Below are 26,692 nucleotides of genomic sequence, written 5' to 3'. Positions count from 1 at the left end.
GAAATCACTTACCCTACCTTTAACTCGGAGTGTACATATGGAACCACATGATCCATTTGTGTCCATTCTCTGTCAACTCTAACAAATGGGTAAGGTTTCATCAGATGCATTAGGATTCAAATGTATTACAGTTTTCATAATTGCAGCGGTAAACGGCCCATTTCTATTGCCCCTTTCCAAGAAAACTTGTGAAATACAATGTTGTCAACCAATCATCAAGGAAGATGATACACGAAAGATGAAGAACCAAAGCACTTTACAATGTGTGTTAGCTTCACCTCACCCATTTACGCAACGTTCACACTGATGGCAGAGGAAACCATGCAAGGCATCAACCTGCTCATCAGGACTGAGGAGCAGTTAAGGGTTAGACATGACAGGAGGAGCCAGAGATGGAACTAGGAACCTTCATATTCCAAGACGGCAAATATGGATTTGAATATGATTCCATGGAAGAATTGACAGAAAAACACTGACTTTTATTGCAGTGCTAAATAAATCTGTCCTTCCAGAAGATTTATTTCTGTCGGTACCTTACACTGTATAGACAACAGACATGTGACACATTTCACCAATGATCTGATGAATCTTTTTAGTGTTTTTGCATACTTGAAGCCACAATCCAGGACTTATTTGAATGAATACACATTTTTACGCATCAAATTGTGCCGTGTTTCTAGCTTGTGGATCTGCTACTTTTGATACTTCTGTGTGATGCTGTTGTATGATCAAGTAGGGTGTAATTAATTTTATAACGAAACAAACACAAAAAGTTTGAATATGGAGATCTATCTGATCTATATTATGGTTCAGTCATTGTTGCAATTGCTTCTCTCCATCAGGAGAGGGAGACAAAGGACATAGAATTGTGGGGACTGCCCCATAGGTCGAACTCCCATTCGCCTTAGCTACTCTCCAGCGTCGGAAGGTTAGCTAATCACACTGCGGCATAGTTTTACTGAGGTTAGGGTTAGACCAAAGGGTGTTCGACCTAAGGACATGTTACCAGAATTGCAGCCTCAACGCCCATTGCTGTGCTCTCATCTAATCTTCCAGGTGCTTGCTGAACTGAAGGAGTATGCTACTGAGGTGGATGTGGACTTTGTGCGCAAGGCAGTCAGAGCCATCGGGCGCTGTGCCATCAAAGTGGAGGTAAAGCCTCAGTCATACTTAGTTGTGCGACACAACCAGTATAAATCACCTAAGACAGTGGTCTTCAAAGTTTTCAGGCCAAGGACCCCTTAGTTGAGAGAGATCCCATATAGTGTCATCGTTTGACAGCACAATCATCTGTTCATTTTGGATTCATGTCAATTTGTGTTTTCAGATATTTAACCACTTGAACCGTGAATACTTAATAAAGTTGACCTTTCACTCTGTACTTAGTCTGCTCTTTTTCCCCTCTACACCGAACCTCTTTGCCAAAAATAGCCGATCTACAAGCTCGTTGTGAGCTTGTAGATCTGCTATTTTTGGCTAAGGTTCTCAGAATATGGACACTAGGGTTCAAGTAGTTAATATAAAGAGACATGACAAATATAGAAGTAAAACATTAGTAATACTCTGGCTAAAAAGCAACTGATGAATGGTTAATATGTGTACCTTTTTTAAAATAAAGGTGCAAAAGGTTATTTCCATTCTAACTTGTCTTTCACCCAACCCAGCAATCAGCTGAGCGCTGTGTGAGCACCCTGCTGGACCTGATCCAGACCAAGGTCAACTATGTGGTCCAGGAGGCCATCGTGGTCATCAGGGACATCTTCCGCAAGTACCCCAACAAGTAAGTGGAACAGCTGCCCGACACGCCTTGATAGCCTTTGGGATTATATTATAGACTTCTTAGTTCTTAGGCTTTTTTGTGATGTGCAAGAATGCAACACGCCAAAGCCCATTAAAACCGTGAATTGTTTTAGATTTTTGTGTTGGCTATTCAAAAATAGCAGATATACAAGCTTGCAGCGCGGCACGAAGTGGCACGCTGTGAGCTTGTATATCTGCTATTTTTGAAATATTTTTTAAACATTTTTGAAAGATATCTTGTACATCAGCTATTTTTTTTAACATTTTTGAAAAATCTGGAAAGATTTTAGAAGGCATTTGTAGAATGAGCCTCAGGCCAGGTTGACACTAGGCGAGCTTTAGGGACAGTCTGACTCTGACCACCTCTTGTCTCTCCTCAGATACGAGAGCATCATCGCCACGCTGTGTGAGAACCTGGACTCCCTGGACGAGCCGGACGCGCGCGCCGCCATGATATGGATCGTGGGCGAGTACGCCGAGAGGATCGACAACGCAGACGAGCTGCTGGAGAGCTTCCTGGAGGGTTTCCACGATGAGAGCACCCAGGTGAGAGCCACGGATGTGGAGCTGTTCCATCTGACCTAAGAAGTCACCTCTTGTCAGCCTGGTTATGTTGAATCCATACTCAATTGAATTTGGTCAAATTGACCACTGTCCATACTATAAAATGACAATTTAACTAACGTTGCAAATGGGTTTTTGTGACTTTCAGGTCCAGCTCACACTTCTCACTGCCATTGTCAAACTGTTCCTCAAGAAGCCATCTGAAACCCAGGAACTAGTGCAGCAAGTCCTCAGCCTTGCCACTCAGGTGAGACACACACACACACACACACACACACACACACACACACACACACACACACACACACACACACACACACGCACACGCTCAAATACATACAGTAAATACATGCACCTACAAACGGGTAGGGAAATGCTGACTGTTGCTGATAAGCTCGTCTACTCCGCCAGTGACTTTGACGGGGGTCTTCAGTCATTCCGAGGAAGTCCTGTCAGGGCACCCAATTAACCCATTTAGGCCTGAACACATTATGACGCAATATTTTATGCTTTAACCAGTGAAAAATAGCAGATATACAAGCTCACAGCGCGGCACAGAGTGCCGCGCTGCGAGCTTGAAAAAAAATCCTCCTTTTGCAACGCATGCGCTTCTTGTCTTCCCCGCAGGACTCCGACAACCCTGACCTGCGCGACAGGGGCTACATCTACTGGCGCCTGCTGTCCACCGACCCGGTGACGGCCAAGGAGGTGGTGCTGTCTGAGAAGCCCCTCATCTCGGAGGAGACGGACCTGATCGAGCCCACGCTGCTGGACGAGCTCATCTGCCACATCGGCTCCCTGGCCTCCGTCTACCACAAGCCCCCCAACGCCTTTGTGGAAGGCAGCCACGGCATCCACCGCAAGCACCTCCCCATCCAAGGTCAAGGTCAAGGTTCAAGGTTGTACTTTATTGTTACGTCTTTTGTACAGGTACATAAGAGTAAAATTTGTTTTTGTTTGGCATCCTTCAGTCAATGCAGTCGTATATCAAAAAAACAATATAATAACAGCAAACCACATCTAAAAATAATAATAATAATAATCTAAAAAGGAGTGCAAAAGGCAAAAAGAGCAACAGTAAAAGAAAAGAGCATCCTCAGATGTACATGTGCAAAAAGTTTGGCATATTCTATACGCCAACAGCATATTTTTCCAGTAGTTGCTACTGTACTGTACTTAACTTTTGTAAACATCTTCACAGAGTGTTCTATGTGCAACAGATTAATATATTCAACTTCACAGTATGCATTTATGTACAATAGGTGCAATTCAACTTCACAAGGACAACAGCACAGCAGGTCACTATTCTATACTATGAAAGGCTCGTTTTCATTCATGCCAGTTAACCCATTGAGATCTGGAATTATGTCATGCTTTAACTATTGAAGAATAGCACATATACAAGCTCACAAGCTGTGAGCTTGTAGATCTGCTATTTTTGGAAAAATCGTGATTTGTTTGGCAAATCTTGGAATTTATCTTTTTAACAGCGAACATCAAGTATTTGCTTCTGGGGGGTGCCTGGAACAACATATTTTGAGATTGGGGTCCACGGCCAAATAAACCTAACTTTGGTGGTCTGAGAACCACTGACATAGAAACAGGCGTTTTTCAAAATGTCTTCTAAAAGGATTTAAAGACATTATAGAATCGGGTCAAAAATATAATATATATAATATAAGACTTGCACAAAGTTTTAAGATTTTTCAAAAATAGATCTACTTGCTCGAAGCGCAGCACTCGAAGCGCAGCACTCGGTGCTGCGCTGTGAGCTTGTATATCTGCTATTTTTTTTTATAGTTAAAGCATAAAATAATGGTTAAAGTAATAATGCGTTCCAGGTGCAGCGGTTAATCGAACTAATCAATTTAATAGATTATAAAAAGAGGATCGATCTTTTAATAAGATTATTGATTTGGGGCAATAGAATCTACTCTACACATCTGAGACGGAAGCACAGATAATTCACCCAGTCGCTTTCTTGTAGTATTTACAGTTTTCTTTTCTTTGCATTTTAAAAGCAAAAAAAGTTTTACAACAGGAATCCCAGGTGAGTAGTGAACTACAAGTTGTGTGTTGTGCTATTAACTCTTTTACTGCCACAGAATTGAACAAAAAGCTCAATCCACTGCCAGCTAAATTGAGAATTGTCGCTCATCTTTGAAGGCCTACTGGAGAAATTTGGTTTCGACTATAAAGACAACAATTATATGGCAACGAAGAATAGAATGTCTACTTTGCAACAGAAAAAGATTTCGAGTTTTTATCTTGTTCTGTTCATTAGCTAGAAGCTGCAGAATGTGGCCTAAAAACAGCTCTTTGAGAACATAAAGCTGAGAAAAATGCATTTTTGTGAAGAATACATTTTCAGGCAGAAATCTCTCTTTAGCCTTTTATTGTTGGCTTCAGTAACATCACACCTATGATCAGTGGTTGTTTACAAACAAATTCAAAAAAATAAAAACAAGAAAAAGTGTCTTTTTACACACTTTTAGTGTGTAAGAGAAGTAAGAGCAGTAGTAAGAGCAGTGCAGAACATTGACACAGTGACATGAGCTTCAGCCTGAATCCTGCTTCAGCTTTCAGGGTTCTCTTTATCTCACTGTGACACTACTGTGACACTACATGTCTACAGTACAGAGTGTATATGTGTGTGTGCGTGCGTGCGTGCGTGCGTGTGTGTCATTCAGCCTGCACAGGGCCTGGGGCTCCATTCTGTTTCACTCCAGCCAGGCTCCTCCGGAAGGGCTCCACCGGGTCTGCTGAACTCGTACACGAGCCCATGGTCGATCTGTAAATTATACAAATACATAATTACTATAAAATACATGAAAAATAGTACACCTTCAAGCTCACAACGCGTCACAGCAGAATGCGTGGAGGTTGGGGGCCTACTATTTTCATCAAAAGGCCGTTTTAGAAATGTCAACCCCTGCCTCTCTAACATTCTATGCACTTCCTGCTTACCACACAAATATATATATATATATATATATATATATATATATATATATAGTAATTATGTAAAAACAGCATTCATGGTCTGGAGAGGGCACTTTTTACAGATGGATAAAAGGGCAGGGGCTCAAGCCCCCTTTGATGTCTATGTGAGCATGTGCATGGTGCTAAGTCTGATTTACAGAAAAAAGTTTGTTTTTCCACGATGTGGAAATGAAGAAGTAGGCTCATCATCATCGTCGACTCATCATCTAAAATCATAGCCAGGAAAATATCAAATAGTTTATATCTAAACAAATCAATTTACAATTTTGACATTTAGCAAATGACTTACAATAAGTTCATATATAACATAAAATGCAGTTATAGTAAATAGTTACCATGCATTTACTGTCACAGTGAAATTCCCTTTATACCCTGTATACCTATATAAAATGTCACAATGCAACATAGCTCTGTTTACACAAAGCTGTACTCCCTCCAACTGTATATATGTTCCCCATTTTCAACAGTTTTTATTTGTAACACTTGCTTTGGCAATGTAAACGTATGTTTTCTCATGCCAATAAAGCTCCTTTGAATTGAACTGAAAAGCTACATCATCAGCTACTGATGATGATGATGATGATGATGATGACGATAAAAAGAAACCTCTCCCTCTCTCTCACACACATCGTACGCACGCACACACAAACTAAGCCAATAAATCCTAAATTCCCATCAAATAATCCTAGTAGGCTGTGCAGTGCACGTACACTACACGCGGTACGTGCACGCGCGTGATAGGAACTCCACGTGTGTCCTGAGTAGCGACAAAAACAAACCAAGCACGTGGATCCTAACTGCTTGGATCAAGTTACTGATCCGGTCCGGATACGGAAACATTTCTTGCATGTATGTGTACGTGTAAATAGCCGGATGCAGTAGGCGGGCTCTAGACCGGATCCCAATGTCGGAGTGGCAACACGTCGCAATGGAAAACCGTTACCCTATCTCACTGATCACTGACCATCCCCCCATCCCAGGCTTCCAGTTCCACACGGATGCTCTGTTATCACACAGTATACAACTATATACAGTATACAACTATACAATACATACATGCACTGGATTGGAAGTCTTACTTTGGACAGTAGAATCGTGGCCTCTGTTCTCCGAGGGGTCTCTACGCGGAAGCCATTCTTCATTGGCCAAATCGCCCAGTTCGTCTGTCTCTTCGCGGCGGTGGCGGCGGTACATGGGTCTCTGCTGCTGCGGCGATGTGAGCCCCCGGGCGGGGGGATCCATCCTACACGGGGGTCGAGCTCCGTCGGGATCGGTTTCCACAATATCACGAGGCTCTTGATCCACTTCTGGACCCCGGTTCTTCGCGACTGGCACCATCTTCAATCTTTTTATCTTCAATACCAACGGCTACAGAGATCTTTTTCTCTTCTTCATCATCATCATCATCATGATCATCATCACGACCACCACCACCATTCGTGGGCGCTGCCTGGTCCTGAGTCACCAACGCGGGTAGGTTTGTAATCCTAATTCTAACAAAGTTTGTTTCTATCCGTGGATCTGCTCTGCTGCTGGCTGCTGCTCCGGCCAGGGGGGGAGGGTCGCACTTCGGCGGAATGATACCAGCAAGTTGAGGCTGAGTTGGCCTAATACATCTCAATATTCTAGTACTGCTAAATACTACTACCTACTACAATTACTATACTACTAATACTATAAAACAACTGATTTCCGACAAAATGATCGCTTTTACCAACGTTTCTCTCTCTCTTTCTCTACTAACAGCCCGATGCATAAAACAATATAGTCCCTCAACGCTGCTAGCAGCTAGCAGTGGCGTCAGTTCAGAACAAGCTAAGGTATGGCAACATGACTGGTGTCTGGTGAAGACACCAGTCATGTTGCCATACCTTAGCAACAGGCACGATGAAAAGTATTTTTTTTATTATTTCCCCCTGTCAAGGTATGGCAGCTGCATACCCCTGCCATACCCAATTGACGCCCCTGGCAGCTAGGCTGGTGCAGAGTCGCTCTGGGCAGGCGGAGCCAGGACAGTCTGTTTACTTTTTTTTTTTATGAAAGGTTTCCGGCTGTCCTCAAAACGACACTGACGACCAATTATGCATTCAAAAGTTGCGCAAGGACGTCTTTTATCATAATCCATAAAAAACATCAAACGAACGAACGCCCGTATTGGCCCTACTCGACCTCAAGAATTGGGGCGAACAGGAACGTTCAAAGCAGTATAAGAGTTAAGATCGGTAGTTAGGATGACACGGTTGTACACAGTGAAATTAAATATGGATTTTTTCAAATTAACCCAGCAGCCTGTGTGCATGCGTGTCAGTGTGTGCACCCTGCAATTGAGCCCATAAAACCTGGGGTGTCTGTTATGAGCCAAACAGCCCCTCCAGTTGCCATAGCGTATTTTGCACGTTGCTCAGGGAGAGAGGGCGAGATCATTTAGCGACCTACAACCGGGTCACGACGTGGTCGGTAGTTTTCAGCGACCGGGTCGCAAAATCGAGCGACCGGGTCGCTAAATGGAGCGACCGGGTCGCTAAATCACCGACCGCGGCACTAAAGCGAGCGACCGGGTCGCTAAATGGAGCGACCGGGTCGCTAAATCACCGACCGCGGCACTAAAGCGAGCGACCGGGTCGCTAAATCGACCGACTGGGACGCTAATTCCATCGACCGGGACGCTAATTCCACCGACTGGGACGCTAATCCAGCGACCGGGTAGGTAAATCCACCGACCGGTGGTCGCTTCCACCGACCTACTAACCCTAACCCTAACCCTAACCCTAAACCTAACCTCAGTAACCTTACCTCAGTTAGGCTAACCTGCCACGCAACCTCCCGACCGTTACCTCAGTTAGGCTAACCTGCCACGCAACCTCCCGACCGGGTCGCTAAATCACCGACCGCGTCGCTAAAGCGAGCGACCGGGTCGCTAAATCGACCGACTGGGGCGCAAAATCTTCCGACCGGGTCGCTAAATCTACCGACCTAAAACTGCAGGCAGGTCGGTAGATTTAGCGACCGGGTCGCTCGATTTAGCGGCGCGGTCGGTGATTTAGCGACCCGGTCGCTCGATTTAGCGACCCGGTCGCTGAAAACTACCGACCACGTCGCGACCCGGTTGTAGGTCGCTAAATGATCTCGCTCCTACTGTGCTCAGGTCTGGGTGGATCAAGAGGTGTGAGTAACGTTACCAGGCATGGGTCTACCTGGGATGCCCTGGGTTTGACTAGGATTCTGTATTTTTCTTTTTCCTATCTTTCGGCTGTACTAATACCACTAAAGTGTGTTGTAATTTTGTTGCCCAGTTTAGGGATTCTAGACATACAGCAATAGAGGAATGAAAGGTTTGCCCAACACTAATATTTACAGTTTGGTTTTAGATAATTCTACAATTAAGCATTACAGTATATAAAAACCATGCACTACCAACATGGATGTCAGTGTTTCTGTGTGTGTGCATGGCATGAGTGCCTCTTAGCTTTGACGAAAAGTATCCCAGCCTGCATGAAGTCGCATTTTGACCAATCCGGCCCGCAACCTTCAATTAGTTTTACAGCCCTGTCCTGGAGGCTGTGCTGCTGTTTAGACACAACCATACCGGATGTATTTAGAACTGGCTGACATTGCCTCCATAGTACGTTCACTACTGCAGCTAAAGAAAATGTAAAATTATTAATGAATTAATAGAGGCAGATTTGTGGATTGATTAATTGAATACTTTATTAGAAGTTTGCATAGGAAAAGAACAGCACAGGAGGGTACAGTTCAGATACAAGGTCAACTAATAGGATTTAAACCCAAGGAAGCGCGATGGCTTGTTTACATTGGATTCCTTTTGTACTCCATTCATAGAGAAAGGGGGTGGCCATATTTCATATTCACTGAAGGTGGCACTATTACCAAAATCAATAGGGATCTTCCTGGAATCTATTAGATTTAATATTTTGTGTACCAAAGCCTGAATGGGGTGCTAGAGGCTACATCATAGAGCCCTTCTAATGGTTAGGGTTCGTCCACCATGAATCAGAAAGCGTGCTCCTCCTTTTTTTTCTGTGGCCTAAAAAAAATAGAAAAAAATATATCCTGATATACTCCAAAAGCCCTGAATTTGATATCAGCATTACTGAGATCTGCAGGAGCAGATATCTTCTGGGATTGTATCTAGCGAAATTAGCCGATCCACAAGCTCACAACGCGTCACAGTGTGACATGCTGTGAGACTATTATAGATCGTCTATTTTTGCTATTTTGGAAGATGTGTGAAAATTAAAAAAGTTAAATAACTGTATTCGTCACAATACAATATTACCTTCGCACTATATCCATAATCACCCATCCCTAAGCAGAGATGTTCTTAAATGATGCGCTCTCTCCCACGGCAGTATTGACACAGGTGAGAGTCCTGTGAGTGGAGGGCCAGCCGCCCCGGCCATGGAGCATCAGGCCACCACCATCATCCCCAGCCAGGGTGACCTCCTGGGAGACCTGCTCAACTTGGACCTTGGCCCTCCCGTCAACGTCCCCCAGCAGTCCTCCATGCAGATGGGTGCCGTGGACCTTCTGGGAGGAGGCCTCGACAGCCTGGTGGGTGTCGGGAACGCACTCTCTCTCTCTGTATAGAATTGGATCCTAATGTAACAACCACAAACTTATTAAACTAGTTAGGACCTTTTTTTCCTTTCAAGACTGCTATGTACAGCAGTGGTTTCCAAACTTTTCAGGTCGAGACCCAAAGGAGAAATTAGAGGTTTGCCCGGTACCATAAATAGCAGATCTACAAGCTCACAACTTGTAAAATCTTGTTGTTAGCTTGTAGATCCCCTATTTTCACTACTTCTTAAATATTTGTTAATGAAATTACTTTTTTTTTTTTTTTTTTTCAGAAAACCTAGGTCAGGATTTAGAAGGTGTTTTTAGAATCGGCCTCAGGCCTAAACGGGTTTATAAAAGCATCCTTTTACTTTATTCTGTTTCTATTGTTATTCTCTTTTGGAAATGTTCAAATGCAATCTGTCACAAATGTTAGCAATATCAGCAGATGGTTCAGTTTAGATTTTCATAAAGCAAAGTACCTGCCTGCTTTCAAGCTGTGCTCTGCACTGGCTGGCTAGTATAGGGTGTTTTGTGCCCAGCTTCACGAGTCCACCTCTTCTCTTTAAAATCCATTATTTCCTATGGCTTGCACACCACAGCAAGATCTACAGCTCCCATGCATGAACAACACATTACTAAGTTTTAATACAAACAAAACTTTTATCAGCTGTTTGACTGAATTAACTTGTGTTTCTTTACTTTCCACATCATTATATTGTGCGACGTCAGGCGATAAGGGGACAGGGAGGTTCTCTACGGGAGGATTAGATTAGGGCAACATTTCAGGCCAAGGACCCCTTAGTTGAGAGAGAGATGAAGCTGGGACCCCCACAACATGTTCATATATTCCATATAGTTTCATCATTTGACAGCACAATCAGTGTATTTTGGATTCATGTCAATTTGAGTTTTCAGATATTTAACCACTTGAACCGTCAATACTTATATAAACCTGACCTTTCACTTTGTACTTAGTCTGTTTTCTCCCCCCTCTAAACTAAACCCCTTTGCCTAAAATAGACGATCTACAAGCTCACAACGCCTCGCAGCGCGAGGCCTTGTGAGCTTGTAGATCTGCTATTTTTGGCTAAAGTTCGCAGGAAAAAAAAAGTTTCTATCTCACAAAGATTTGGAGGACCCCCTGTAGTAACTCTGAGGACCCCCTAGGGGTCCCGGACCCCCTGTTGAAGACCCCTGGATTAGGGTGTACAGGTGTTGCGATCATAGGCTATGGTATATTCAGTAAATATAATATTTTTTAATGTGGTTTCTATTAGGATTACTTTAATAAACAACAAAAAAGCATCTAATACAAATAGTTATGGATTACTTTCTAGGTGGAATTGTTCTCCAGAAATGGATTTTGGTGGGGCGTTCAGGCCATTTTCCAGACCTTTTGACAGTTCTATCCTTTGACATCTAGCTCACTCACTCACGCCACAGTACTAATATATTTTGATAATCTTCCACTTCCACCTTTAACATTCAGGTTTTGTTTTCTCCAAACTGATGGAACAGCTTGGACACATTTGTACTCTTATCCTCATGTCTTAACAATATGTGGAGGTAATGTTTTCCCATGAGGTGAGGGACCCTCCTAATGGTGGTTTGCTGTTGCTAAGTACGTCTCCCTGTCTGTCTTTGTCTCTGTTATCCATCTGTCCTGTCTTTTTGTTGTTCTGGACGCTGGCTATGGGCGCCTCTCTTCTCACTCTCTCCTGTAGCTCGGGGGAGACCTGGGCGGAGGTGTTGGGGGAAGTCCAGCAGTAAGTTGAGCCCTTTCCTTTAGCCGCCTGCTCGCCTCTCTGCATGCTGCATGCTTTTAGTTGCTAGCCTTGAACTCTTAACCCACCAAAGACAGCCACCCTAGGAGCTGAATGACCTAATGTAGTGTCACTCCAGTTCCGCATGCCGCCGCACCTTTTGGCCTTCCACGGCATTTGATTGGGGTGTGGGGACCTCACAGGGAAGTTATTCTCGTCAGTATGGGATTGGAGTTTGGGATGATTAGTGAAAGTAGTCACAATTTGTAGCTCACCAGACGCTTGTCAACAGTGCCGATTTTTAACTTGAATGATCCACTTTCATTTCAGATCCTCTCTGTAGCTTGTTGAAATCTCCGGTGTGCCAGCCAAGCACATTGAAGGTAACTTTTTGATGCTGACATTTGGTGTGTGTTGTCTGTTGATTCAGGTGGGACAGAACTTTATCCCCTCGTCTGTCCCCAACACATTTGCACCCTCTCCCACGCCAGCACCTGCAGCAGCGGTCAGCAGCAGCGGTCTCAACGATCTGTTTGAGCTTTCCACAGGCATGGCCATCACCACTGGAGGCTACACGGCACCCAAAACTGTGAGTTCACACAGCTTAACTCATACAGTGCCAGGCGACTTTTAGAGCAACTTTCTCACTATGGGCTTCCCTGCCAAGCGACTTTGGGCGACTTTTACTTTTTTTTAAATTTTGGACCCCAAAAAATGTAGTAGGCGTGATAGAAATCGCGAAATTGCATGTTTAACCCCCATAGCAACCCCATCTATCAAACATGGCAGCCATCTTTGTTTACATTTTAGGAAAACATAATGGCTATTATCTCAAGAATGCCTGAACGGATTTCCAATCTTTTTTTTTTGTTTGAAAGCTGTGAATAGCCTGCACAAACATGGTGCATGATCTGTGCATGGGTGTGCATGATCTGTGCACTACAAATTACATGGAAGTCTATGGAGAGGGCTGGCACTAATGCCACTCGAGGGCATTTTTAATTGGCAGTAAGTGAGTTAACTATGATACAGTCACATGATATTTTTCAGCATTAATGCAGGGGTGTGTTGCTGGCTGGTTGGATAGCACGTCAGCCATGTATTTTGCAATCTCGGCTCGGGACATAAATAATTTTGCTTTGGTTAGGGTCTTCATTTATGTTTTCTAAATGATGCAGGGAAATGGTATGCACAAATAAGAATCCGTGGCCGTCACAAATCGCTGACCATGAAGGGATTTTAATGTAAACTAAAGTGTAAACGTGTTTAACCACTGAACACATATACTTCCTTGACTTCCCTGACCTCTGGGGTCTATTTCCATCTACATCAAATCTCTTTGCTAAACATAGCCCATCTACAAAAAAGCCCACAACATGTTCTATTTGTCGAATGTTCACCCATTATGACATTCCCAGTATAGGGACACTAGGGTTCTTGTGGTTAAGCAAGCAAAGTGTGGTTGTACATTTATCAGAATTCCTGTTATGATACTAGATAGATTTAAGAGTATTTCTTTGGTCCCTTTTACTAGGTGTGGCTGCCAGCAGTGAAAGCCAAGGGGCTAGAAATCTCTGGAACCTTCTCTCGCCGCCAAGGCCACATGTATATGGACATGACCTTTACCAATAAGGCACTGCAACACATGACTGACTTCGCTGTCCAGTTCAACAAGAATAGGTTTGTGTGCATAAAGTTTCAGTAATATAAACTACATGTAAAACAAACCATTTTGGGGGACAAACTGAAACAGCATTTTCCATCATCATATAGTGTGTAGTTAACCCCTTAAGTCATATAAATTATATGTAGACAAATAGCTGACAGGATTATAACACAAAACCTAACCCTAACCCTCTTGCATAAGCATGAATATAATTTGACCTCTTCAATCTCCGACAATGGTTGCAGATTGAAAGCCCATCTCTGATTGATGTTGTGGTTGCTCTGTGTGTCTAGTTTTGGGATGATACCCACCAGCCCTCTGCCCGTCCACACTCCACTGATGCCCAGTCAGAGCATCGAACTGTCCCTTCCTCTCAACACCATCGGTCCTGTCATGAAGATGGACCCTCTCAATAATCTTCAGGTATGCCTTTAACATGCACTTAGTTTTCACACACAGAACACCATTCCTATGGAATGGGGTTAGACTTTAGTTATGAATGTCAATTTCATATAACGGTTTTGTTTACCACATCTACAGGTGGCAGTGAAGAACAACATAGATGTCTTCTACTTCAGTGGGCTTATTCCTCTCAATATATTCTTTGTAGAAGATGGAAAAATGGGTATGACGAGTTTTCAGTGTCTCATCTTTATTTTGACCATCACACCATCACATGTGTTAAGAAAAAGTCATCCTTACCATAACCTTTGTGCCAAACCGAAAGGTTCATGTTCACTATCATTCAAATTCACTATAACATTTTATTTATTTATCTGCTAATCTCTCACTCTCTCTCATTATAGAGAGAGAGAGAGAGAGAGAGAGAGATTTAATGCCGCTTGTTACATCTTTTGATGGAATGAGCTAGATATCCTTCTTAATCACTGTAAAGTCTATATTAAACCCAACTCTAAATTCAGTTACTATTTTGTTAATACTCAGGGGAAAGGGTTTTGCTTGTGCCTCATTCATTGCTCTCATCGTGTTGTCCCTTTCCTTTACAGAGCGCCAGGTGTTCCTAGCCACCTGGAAGGACATCCCCAATGAAAATGAGCTGCAGTACCAGATTAAGGAGTGTCACCTAAATGCAGGTATGTCTTTCTGTAAAACTTATAGTCTTTGTAGGAAATATCTTATGAGGGCAGGCCTAAACAATATAGTATCTAGATAGAATATGTACTTGCAGCCCTATTTACTTTGTAGTACATGCAGTACTTGTTTTATTAGCATTTTAATTAACAATTGTTTGAACAAACAATAGTTATTATAGTGTTACCAGTTGTTTTGTTGCTGAGGTGCTTAAAGGAGTAGTTCACCACTTTTCAACCTGTCTTCATATAATAGGTCCTCACTAATGTTCATGATAAAATATCACAATTTTTTTCTACTCAGTCCAAGTCTCCCAGGAGAGCTGTGGGAAGTTCAGAATCCATCGTCTTGTGACATCATCATTTTCCAAAAAAAAAAAATGTAATCAATATTTTTGAAAAAAATATTTCGATTTTTATTATCGCGAGAACAATGGCTTCCACTTTAAAATTGCAACTTTTCAGGAATAGAAAGCCTGCAGTTTCTATAAGCTGGATTGGCAATCGATGATGTCACAAGACGATGGGTTTCTGACCTGCCCACAGCCCTCCTCTGTGAAAAGAAAAAAAAGAAAAGCTATTTTTGAGTGAGGACCAATTATATGAACATAGGTTGAAAAGTGGTGGAGTGACCCTTTAACAATGATGGACACACAGAGATCGCTGTAGTCAGAAAACAATCTTGATTTAGTTTTTCTTCTGTTCTCTCTCCATCCACATGCATGTCTTGGTGACCTTTCACTTCTCCTCTGCCTGAAGGAGGCCTCAAACCCCCTCCTTTCAGAAGCGTCTCTTAACCCATTTAGGCCTGAACACATTATGACGCAATATTTTATGCTTTAAATATAAAAAAATAGCAGATATACAAGCTCACAGCGCGGCACCGAGTGCCGCGCTGCGAGCTTGTAGATCTGCTATTTTTGAAAAATCGTGAAAATTTGAATTTTGACCCGATTCTATAAGTGTCTTTTGAATCCTTCTAAGATTTTTGGAAAAAAAACCTATGTTTCTATGTCAGCAATCTGGCCAGCCATCGTCAAAGAAAAGGTCCTTTTCACTTAACTGGAGCTCAGTTAGTCTGTTCTTGAGAGACTACTATGTCAGTGGTTCTCAAACTTTTTCATGTGAGGGACCCACAAGATGATATGTATTTCGCCACGGACCCCCATCTCAAAATATTTCGTTCCAGGGACCACCCAGAAGCAAAATTTGAGTTACAAACGTTCGCTTTGAAAATACATATATTCAAAGATTTTCACACATTTTCACGACTTTTATTCAAAAATAGCAGATCTACAAGCTCGCAGCGCGGCACTCGGTGCCGCGCTGTGAGCTTGTATATCTGCTATTTTTCACTGGTTAAAGCATTCAATAATTCTAGGCCTAATGGGTTAAGCCGGCTAGTGTTTATCCTAACAGCTGAGTGGATGGCAACGCAATGGCTGCAGTTCTTAGAAGTCTTGCTATAGCACATAAACCGCAGAACAACAATGGCTCCACCGTCAGGTTTTCTGGTAGTTGTAGCATGTGTGGTTGAAATCCCATTAGACCAGTAATGTGTCTCAAAACAGTAATGTAACATGTAATCCCACTAGACCAGTCCAGTTGAGTCAGACTAGTCCCCAAATAGTGTCAGTCTCGCATTCCCTGTAAACATCCTGAGTATTCATTGAACTGAATGTTCAACTTTACCAGGTGATATACAGTAGTGTGCTAGTATTGAATCATTGACTCTGGTCTTGTAGATACTGTGTCGGGGAAGCTGCAGAGCAGCAATATCTACACTATTGCCAAGAGGAACGTGGAGGGACAGGACATGCTCTACCAGTCCCTCAAACTCACCAATGGCATCTGGATCTTGGCTGAGCTTCGAATTCAGCCCGGCAATCCCAACTACACGGTAAGGGTGCTGACATCTTCTCAACAACTGTCAATTATGAGAAGTGTACAGACAATATATAACTTACAATGCCATGGGACAATAGATTTATCAGTTACGTTGCTCACTTCACGAAGCCCATTGGCCTTTCAATTACTTGATGCTTGATTGTGCCTGTATTTTATTTTATGTTCATATGATTTTATCATTTTATCTGTTTTGCAGTACTATGTAACTCTATTTGAAAGATATTTATTACTATTAGTAGTATTACGAAACTGATCATCTGGAAATATTCAGGGGAATGTATATTCTTTCTTTTGGCAATCATCATACTGTATTTAAATGATCATAGTTGGGGTGGTACATTTTAGTAATTGTATAATGCATTATAATGTGACTAAGTTACTATTAAGTGGTCATTGTGTACTTTCAGTAAAGTGAAAAAATAGCACAAATTGAACTCCAGGAAGTCATTAGTTTACTTTTTAAAGAGACGTTTTCGGATTCTCACATCCTCTGATCTCTCTCTCTCTCTCTCTCTCTCTCTGTCTCTGTCTCTCTCTCTCTGTCCGTCTCTCTCTCTGTCTCTCTGTAGTTGTCACTGAAGTGCCGGGCCCCTGAGGTGTCCCAGTATGTCTACCAGGTGTACGACTCAGTCCTGAAGGCCTGAGCCCTTTCCTCGTCCTAATGCCACATTGCATCCTATATATCTCCCCTTAAAAAGAACATAGCAGAGCTGAGCTTTCTTTGATATTACAGGTGGATACCAAAACAAATGAAACTCAATGGTTAAGGACGGATGCTATGCACATTAGCAGAATGTGGATTTAACTATGTATGGTGAAGCACACTGTACCTCTGCTGATGGCATTGGAGTCTAAAGCCATGTACAGTGTATAGCAAATATCGAAACAACTATATGGTATTGTCCCATGGGAGTTTTACACATTGGTTTAGGTGTTTCCTTTATTTTGGTACTTACCTGTATTATTCAGTGCACTTGTTCAGCACCCCACTCCGATATTTACCAATGTGAAACAAGTTATATCCCCCATTCCATCCTTAACTTAGATGTCTTAATGTTGTAAGACGTGATTGATGGTAAAGCTCTAGTCAAGTGAAAAAAGATCATCTACAAAGCCATTGTTTTACTGTGAGATGCTCCTATTTCCTCTTGATTTATTTTTTTATACTTATTCTGGTTTTAATAGTACTGTAAATTGATCTCCATCCATTCTATGAATATTCCATGCGTGACATCTGCTATGTTTTATTGAACACTTTGCTAACAGAATGAGTTTCAACGTGGAAATGCAGCAAATACTACATGAGCCAATAATAACATGCCTATGGTGGAGTGATTGCCCTGATTTGATTTTGGAACCACTCTGCAAACCACTAAATAAGGCACGCTGTTACTTACTTTGCACATGAGTGCCATTCCCTTTTTACATTTCTTTGTCACTGTTTGCACATGAGTGCCACCCCCCCCCCCCCCCCCCCCCCCGTTTCTTTATTGTTTAAACATCAGTGCCATTCCTGTTCTTGCACTTCTTTGTCATCATTTGCACACCAGTGCCATTCCTTTTGCTTATTTCTTCTTATGTTATTGTTTGCATATCAGTGGCGTTATGTTTTTTGCTGCTGACAATTTCATGCCTCATCCTTGTTTTGTTTTTTTAATTGCCCAGTCTACTGCAGCGACAGGTGCAGCTAGTGTACATACAGTACAGTACGTAGCTATGTTTGTCATCCTATTCTTCCTGATTCTACCTCCATATATCTTTACTGGTTTATCATTGTGCAGTATAATTGTACCAGTTGTGAATAGGAAACATTCTACACTTTATAATGCACTATCCATGATTTCACCCCCTTTTCATGCTGATGCAGTTAATGTCATACAGGCTAGATGGACACTCACATGGGCAAAATCAAACTACCAGGTCCAAATACTCACTCTAATGGTGTGTTCACTATCTCCCAATATTTACATTGTTTGTAAATCTGTGGTTTATTGAACGTTAACACATTGTTAACATACTTATTGATCAATGTATTGATCCTTTATTTTTCCCTGTTCTGTCACCTTTTTCCTGTTCAGTCAAATTTTATCTGTCAATAAAAATATAATAATATAAAATTCAAATTAATCTACAGTAGGCTGTAATTTAAATTAAGTTTGGCCTGTATTCCCTTTAAGTGAGTCCACCGTTGGTACTATTGAACATTGTGTACCGGATTTTCACATTGGTACTGTACTGAAATGTCAGATATGTACACATAACTGCTTTTGTGTGTATCACTTGTGTTTGTGACACCATTTACTTGTGCTTTTTGTGTATTAAGCTATTGTAAGCTGCTTGATTACTTAATTGAAAAATTGGAGTTTCTTGCCACAAACTCTCACACATCTCCAAAGTCAGATTTTTTTTAAACCACTTTCTCTTAACTTTACCACCACACAGTAGTAGCCTATATCTAAAATGGTAGCCAGCAATATAAAATGTCTAGAGAGAATTATCTTGGCATCTGATGAAATTGTTGATTTTCTTTTTCTCCCAGTACAGTAAACAGGCCTGTTGTAGTTCTTTCCTCTTTTCAGACTTGTCACTGTACACCCTTTTACTTCAATAAAGTATCCCGATTTATATGTATCACAATGTGTGGATTACACTCTTTTTGTCTGTAATAGAGGTAAGTTCAAATGCAGGGACGTGCTGGGCCCCTGATTCAGCCCAGGAAAGAGTTGGAGAGGCCCTCATTGCGCGCTATAAAGAGAGATCTCTCCCTATAGCACTGCTGCTACTCAAAGATTTGTGACAAAGTGACAAGCCAGTGGGCCAATTACATGAGTTATATTTCATCGTTGTCGGGTGGAAACCTTGTATGTCCAAAACCGTATGTTTAGTATTTATCATTTAAATAATGATTTAAACTAGTGAAAACAGCCGATCTACAAGCAGATCGGCTGTTTTCACTACTTTTGTGCAACAGCCTTGTATGATGAAGCAGGGCTTTGCTTTGTGAAAAAAATTACAAATTTGAAACTTGGAGATACGAGGTTTCTGCCCGACAGTGACGATTTACTTTGTTGGCCGCCCAGCCCCCAAAATGGAACGAAGGCCGACATTTTATTTGTATTTTTTTCCTAATGGCCGTCCTGGACCGGCCGGGAATGAACCGGCCATTCGGGAGTTGTCCCGCTTTTCCCAATGGCCAGCACGTCCCTGGTGTTGGGGAACTTACTCCTCTCCTCTTCGGAGCCCTGGGCTTTTAAGCCGTGACATCATTTTGTAGGCAGAGGAGAACTCTGCCCCCAGAGCATTTTCTGTCCCTCGCTATTTCAACAGATCCGAGACAAAAATAACGACTAAAGTATAATTCTAACACTTAACTTTCAACAACAAAGAGAAGAAAAATGTGTAAATAGTAAAAAGACTCACGGAAACTGGGGGCAGAAATTCTCCTCTGCCTACAAAATGATGTCATACTTAACAGCCCCATCAGTGTTGTGGGCCGTGGCAGCCATGCACATAGATATATATAAGAAGGCTAGATGGCGCAAGGCGGAGTCGGCGGCGTCGTTCACTGGCGGCCATCTTAGGACAGGACCATCCCCCGCGTCCTGCCGTTGTATTGTGCCTGTAAGGTGAGTGATCTGCACACTTAAATACTCTCTACTCTCTGAAATCTTGACCGATTTACTAACGGTTTGGATTATTACAAACATTATTAGCGTGGCTATGAGCTCAGGCTGGTTGACATGTTGAAATTGAAGCTTTTCATTTCGAAAAAAGAGCATGCAGCATAGTTAAGTGACATGGCTGCTTGCACAAGTTCATCAAGACAACAACAATCGAGATTTTCAAATATTATCAGGTTTTCCTGAGACCAATAACGATTTCATGACAACTAATCTTTTGTCTAAATTACATTTCTTTGTGTGGATATTGTTGTATTTTTTAGCTGCAGGCTAAGAGACAAGAAAGAGGCTGTGAGTGTGAGCTAGACCTATATCTTATTACAAAGTTGACAGCAAAGTTACAATGGTGGGAGAGGCAGAATTACATGATTTCCAAGCGGTTTGGTTTGTTAAAAATATCTTACATTTAGATACATTGATACAGGGAATTGCTGGCTTTTTGTTTACAGAAATAGGCCTAGGCTACTGTATGTGAACTTAAGTCTGTTGTGAAGATGCCTGATTGTTTTGCTGCCTAATGCCTATGGCTGCTCCAATGAAAGGAGTAGGCCTATCCAAATGGAACCTGTGGGATCACCTGCCACAAATATGACAATATTATATTATAATTAGGATAATCATTATGTACAATACAAGTTCTGCTTCACAGGAACAACAGGGCTGTGAGATAATAACATTGCAAGAGTGTTGTTGACCCTGGCTTTTAGAAATATTTCTACCACCTGTTTACACACTTTTTAACTCTTTTATTGTGGTTGTCTTATTCTCAAAGTTTGCATAGGCTAATGCATACATGCATACATACATAGTGTACATAGGCCTACATACATCCTACATAAATCCTTAAAGGAGTAGTTCACCCCCAAAACGACTTTTTTATATATAGATTATTCACACCATGGAGACTTGAGTTCAATAATTTCTTTTTGTGTTTGTCACATTCTTCACAAAAAAATGATTATAGTAAATTTACCTCCATTGATTCCGGATGGGGACGAATGCATTTGGGTCCCCTTCCGGAATCAATGGGGGTAAATTTATTGGGGTAATAATAATATTAATAATATTATAATAATCTGTCTACTGCTAATTTCAGGATTTGTTGTGCGACGCTCTTTGAAGAAGCTGTCCTGTGATGTCTGCCGGGCCAGCCTTGTGACCGATGCTGAATCTGCCTGTAAGGACAAGAGCTACCACCTGCTGACCCTGAAAAGCAATGGAGGTCTGGTGATACCATCTGTTCTGAAGGCATGGTGAAGGCAGCAGAGTGGGTCGTTCGCCAGGCATCTGCAGAATCCAGATGAAAACAGCCCATAGGATAGGAGGATAGGTTCAGAGGATGTGTTTTTGCTCAGGCATTGACAGTCACCACCATACACTGATGAAGTTAGTTATGTCCCTGTTTTTTAAGCTGAGGCTGCACCATATTGCTAAAATGACTACCCAAAACAGTCCTTTTTAAAGGCCATTCGCTGAAACTCTGTGTGCACATACGGAAGCCTAATTTTGGCTTCGAGCCAATGTTCCTCAGTGGTTTATACTGTATATATATATATATATATATATATGTGTGTATATATATGTCACCGGATGTTAGAGAAACAGGACGGCCGAGAAACGGAGCACTCGCGGTGCCGCACGGGGCGGAACAAGCGGTCGCCCACAACAACGTCCTCCAGGCGGAGCCCATCGATTGTCCACGACATTGCAAGCGGCGCGAAGGCCAGCGGACCTTGGTCCTGCTCTTCGCCCCCGAGCGCCGCAGGCGCGAGTGGCCGCGAAGAGCGGGCCAGGGCCGCGCGGCCGGCGGAGCGCCGCGCGAGTTACGAAGCCGTGGTGAATGCAATCGTTATATTTATGCCCAGGCCGTAAGGCCTGGGCAAGCCCAAGATAAACGCTCATAGTAAGCTAATGGCTAAGCTAATGGCTAAGCTAATGGCTAAACACCGCCCAGCTAGGCTAGTAAATAAAGAAAGGGAGTCGCAAACGAGTGACGTCAGCGCCTGCACTAGTGAATGGCTGTCTATGGGCTGTCGTCGCCATCTGGTGGTGATTAGTGTGTGGTGAACGAAACAAGCGCTCTTACAATGAACGTCCTGAGTTACCCAAACATACTGTAACATATATATATATGTATGGAAACATTTCATCCACAATTCCATGCTGTATTGATCTGGTACCATAGGAGAGATAACAGGCAAACAATGATCAAATAAAACATTCTTCTACATTCTATAATTGTGTAGTCTTCTTGTAAGTAATGCAGATGTTAAATAATGGGTCATTTTTCCCCCAATGAATGTATTTGAGTCTGGTTTACCTCCTTTTTAGGCTTTACATTTAAAGTTGACTCCAAGCAAGAACGTATGAGCCCATGAGTAGTGCACTGAATGCCATCTGAGAAAAGGAACCCACTGTGATTTTGCTATTCAGTTAATGCTACAGGTATACTTGATGATGGTAAATCCTGTCTGTCTCTCTACACTGCCACACCACCGCCCTCTCAACAGCCCCCAACAGTTCCAGTCTAACCCCCAACCTCATTGATCATTGTTGAGCTGTTCAATACAATATTGGTCCATTGAACCTTCAAACAGGTGTACTGCATGTAGCCTACTTCAATATCAAGGGCCACCAAAAGCTACCTGTGCAGCATGGGGTTTAACACAAAAAAAAAAGATTATTTATATATCATGATTATTGCTGTTATGACTATAGTTGGTATATATTATGTATGTACTCGTCTAGCTGTTAGTGGTCTGATTTCAGAGGGAGGGGAGGATTGGTCATGTTACTGATTGGGAAATGACTTGCAGTTGCAGTGCTGAAATAAAATGTATTATTTTAGTTAAAAAAGAGGTTTATTTGGTTTTGTTATGTCCTTAATAAAATAACCTTGAAGCCCCATCTCTAATCTCATATTTTACAGAATGGCAACATGAGACTATTTTATATGAAATAAATATAAGCCAAATGAGACAGTTTTTTATATTAAATAAATACATTGATACATTTAATACATAATGTATTAAATAATATAAATATTACTAATAATGGAACTATTACATGTTATATTTACAATATAAATACAGTGTGTATAGCTAATTGCTTTACTTTACCTATATACTTAATGTTATTTCATATGGAAATCCATGGTTATAATTATTCTAAGTATACAGTAACGTAGCTACGTTTCTTAGGTTTATAACAAACCAATCCGTTTCAAAATAGGTTGAAAATTGAGCAAGCTCTGGTCATTTAAATAGTTCATGCACTATAGAAATGAATGTTAAACTGGGCGATCGGTCCTGTCCCAAGATGGCCGACCTGTAGCGTCGTCAGTCCCCATTGGCCAACAGCGGGCGTGAGCTATCTAGCCTTTATATGGGTGGGTGACGTGACGTAACGTTTTCGCTGTCCTCGGTGTCAAACATGTATAAATAAAAAATATATTTGTCAAAAACCTTCTGAATATTGTGCAGGACATTAAGCTTTATGTGAACTTACTCAAGATTAAAACATTTCATTCCTCATTTCTTCAGAATCTTCAACCAAACATGGCAAAACTCATATGGTGTGACTGTCCTGACCTTGTTTCTCAAAGTGGGAACTTGAATAAAACTAAGAAAAAGAATTGCTAAAAATCATTTGAAAATGAATTTAGGCAAAAAAAAATGTCTATTTTGAGCCTATATCTTTTCAAAGTCAAAGCATAATGTTTTCAGTCATTTCTGATCAAAAACATTTTGTCCCCCAACCCAAAATCATTTGGTGTGACACTAGTTTGGAAGAATTAAACAGGCAATTATTTGGACACCTATTGGCTAGAGAGGTCCTTCTTCTGTAAGGCTATTCAGCACTCCCAGCACAACTGCAAGACAGGTGTCTGAGGTGAGTTATGATTTTAACATTTTCATGAAATGCCATCTTGTTGAAACGTTGACAAACTCACCATTCTGGATGTCTTTTGGTGTGACACCTTTTCTTTAAAAAAAGCTTAAGTTATTTGAAGTTTTGGTCATATTTCCATGTAGATCTAGGCTGCTTTGTTATAGCTAGCATGCTGTTAGCATGCTAATGTGTACATAGTAGCCTCAAGGTAAACCTAAATGGAGAAAACAGTAATATGGTGTGACACTTAATCATATGGTGTGACATGTCTGCTTGTCACGCCATATGACTTGATTGTCACACCATATGATTTATACTGTATTTAACTACAGATATAACAATAAATAACAAAGTTCCATGTTTCTTTTGTACATTTAAACATTTGTTTTAAACATTTTTACATAAAATGTAATTTAGCTTCATTCAGTGATACTTCAAATTCATCAGACAGAGCAGAAACCCCTTCACAGAAACCTTAACATATTGTTTCAATCTAAACAATATTTTCTCTTTGTCTTAAACTATACATTCCATTTTCTTTTGTCAGCTGGAAAATGACAAGTGCTGAGAGAACGAGAAAGTACAGGGAGAAACTAAACAATGACCCAGCAAGGAGAGAGGAGCCAAAGGGGCGAGACTGCATTTTCTAAGAAGAGCAGGAGGTTGTCTGTGGCATAGCAGAACCACAACAAGGCAGCCGGTTTGCTACCCTCACCAAATACGACTGGCTGATGTACAATACAGTCTAAATGTATAATCTAATCTGATCTAATACTTTTGTACTTTCACTCACTGGACTGGACAGTGGACAGTGTTAAGGTAGGACCCGAGACAAAACTAGCGAAAATAGCTGATCTACAAGCTCTCAACACGTTGTGCTGCGAGAGCTTGTAGATCAGCTATTTTTGGAGTTGTGGAGATGTGGTGTAATGTCATGATTCCTAATTACATTTGTTCAACACAAAATGCTGTGTTCAAGTTCAGGAGACTTCGGAAAAAAGCAATTTACCTGAATGCTGAGTTCTGTTTCCACTAATTGGTGTTAATAAAATGTTGCCTTGGCTCCAAGTGTGGCTATGCGCCTTATTGTCTCTTTAGGATCCTTCTGCCGTGGGCCGGCAGAAGACTTAGGTGTGTGTAGCAATCCTGTGCACATCCTCATCATCCATCTACTACTACAATTCTTTCTTATCCCATGTTAAAGCCCTACAATAATATCCTGTTCAGAAATATTAAGGCCATGTTATCCTGGGTAATTGTTTAATCAATCAGTAAAGTTCAGTACTCACTAATAGGTAGGTTAAACACAGTTTGCTTTGACACATGAAGATATGATCATACGGTGTGACACTAAATCATTTGGTGTGACATTCCAAATAGTGAAAAATCATACCTTTATTAATGATTAAACCAAAAAAATGTTTATGCATTACATAGAGAATATTATCAGGAAGAGTCACAAATATTTGTGTAATTTTAGAGAAAGTTTTGACAGAATACATTTAAAATATGTTGTAAGATCATGAACATGGGCCTCACACAGAGTGTCGATTATGAAAAAAACATACAGATATAATTAATTTTCAAAAAACTATAGTGGATCACTGGTTAGTTATGATAAAGGACTTTGATAAAGTGAGTAACTTAAGAAAGATGTACTCCATTTTCATTTTATGAACAATTATTTTCATGTCACACCATATGACGATTTTAGGCACAAGTACAACAAACTGCTGAATAAAGTCTGATTCCAATAAAATATCTAAAAACAAAATGTATTTCCATAAGGTTGAGAGTGAGTAGAACAAAAGTAAATAACTTTTATGCCTGCAATTTAAAGTTTTTTTAAAAACACATTTTTTGGGGCGTCACGTCACTGACCCATATATATCTATGGCCATGCAGCACACCCCACTTCCAACCCTTGTTGGTTAATAAAACTCGCCGTTGTGGGCATTGCTGTGCATTTGGAAAACCACAGCAGGGGGGAAACAATGGCAGGCTGAATATAAGACTGACCTGCAGTACAGTGATGATGTAAAAAGCAACCCAGCTGAATCTAATCAAATCAATAGAATAGGCCTGTGCATGATGCATGGTAGTACTTTTAAGACATTGTCCATTATTAGCCCCTGATCCTGCCAACACTCACAAAAAAAAGGTTGTTTCTTAAAGTTTATTGCAGTTAATTTACGAAGTGCCTCAAACAATTAGCTACTTAACAATTTACCAATAGGCCTATTGATCATGTCACTTAAGTAAAAGTATCAATACTGCAATGCAGAAATACTCTGTTACAACTAAAAGTCAGGAATTCAAAATGTACACTGATATATAAAAGTACAAACGTATTGGTATCAGAATGTACTTAAAGTACCAAAAGTAGAAAGTATACTATACTCATTATGCAGAATGTCCCATTTCGCAAGTATTATTATTATTTTGTTGTTGAAAATATCTGAGCTACAAGCATGCTGCAATGTAAAAATACTAGTCTGGAATTCAAAATGTACTCATATAAAAGTACAAAAGTATTGGCATCAAAATGCACCAAAAGTAGAAAGTATACTCATTATGCAGAATGCACAAGTATTCTTTTTGTTGTTGTTGAAAATAGCAGAGCTACAAGCTCACAATGCGTTACTTTATTTCATAGCCTATATATAGTATTTATATTCTATTCATCTGCAGTATGGGTTATATGGGGTGGGGGTGTTGAGGGTATTTGCTGATATCCCAGAAATC

The 26,692-nt window shown here is 41.2% G+C and overlaps 1 protein-coding gene across 2 annotated transcripts in view; it reads left to right on the top strand.

The window, feature by feature from the left end:
• The window catches only part of ap2b1 (adaptor related protein complex 2 subunit beta 1), a 34,264-nt gene extending 15,273 nt beyond the window's left edge, over nucleotides 1-18,991 (top strand). The window contains exons 9-22 of one of the 2 annotated variants that reach the window (XM_080749002.1): nucleotides 1,057-1,152; nucleotides 1,665-1,780; nucleotides 2,181-2,346; nucleotides 2,513-2,611; nucleotides 2,992-3,263; nucleotides 9,738-9,939; nucleotides 11,673-11,714; nucleotides 12,142-12,300; nucleotides 13,246-13,391; nucleotides 13,671-13,800; nucleotides 13,918-14,002; nucleotides 14,385-14,471; nucleotides 16,214-16,368; nucleotides 16,946-18,991. In XM_080749002.1, the coding sequence (XP_080605128.1) occupies nucleotides 1,057-1,152; nucleotides 1,665-1,780; nucleotides 2,181-2,346; nucleotides 2,513-2,611; nucleotides 2,992-3,263; nucleotides 9,738-9,939; nucleotides 11,673-11,714; nucleotides 12,142-12,300; nucleotides 13,246-13,391; nucleotides 13,671-13,800; nucleotides 13,918-14,002; nucleotides 14,385-14,471; nucleotides 16,214-16,368; nucleotides 16,946-17,020 (1,830 nt within the window). In that variant the 3' untranslated portion in view covers nucleotides 17,021-18,991. The remainder of the gene's footprint in view (nucleotides 1-1,056; nucleotides 1,153-1,664; nucleotides 1,781-2,180; nucleotides 2,347-2,512; nucleotides 2,612-2,991; nucleotides 3,264-9,737; nucleotides 9,940-11,672; nucleotides 11,715-12,141; nucleotides 12,301-13,245; nucleotides 13,392-13,670; nucleotides 13,801-13,917; nucleotides 14,003-14,384; nucleotides 14,472-16,213; nucleotides 16,369-16,945) is intronic. The other variant, XM_080749003.1, reaches the window with a different exon arrangement.
• The last annotated feature ends 7,701 nt before the right edge of the window (nucleotides 18,992-26,692 follow it).

Source organism: Nannobrachium achirus (genome assembly GCF_963921795.1).
Source record: "Nannobrachium achirus genome assembly, chromosome: 19".
NCBI classification, from domain to species: domain Eukaryota; kingdom Metazoa; phylum Chordata; class Actinopteri; order Myctophiformes; family Myctophidae; genus Nannobrachium; species Nannobrachium achirus.
The sequence above is the reverse complement of the archived record's forward strand: the minus strand, read 5'-3'. Positions and strand labels throughout refer to the sequence as shown.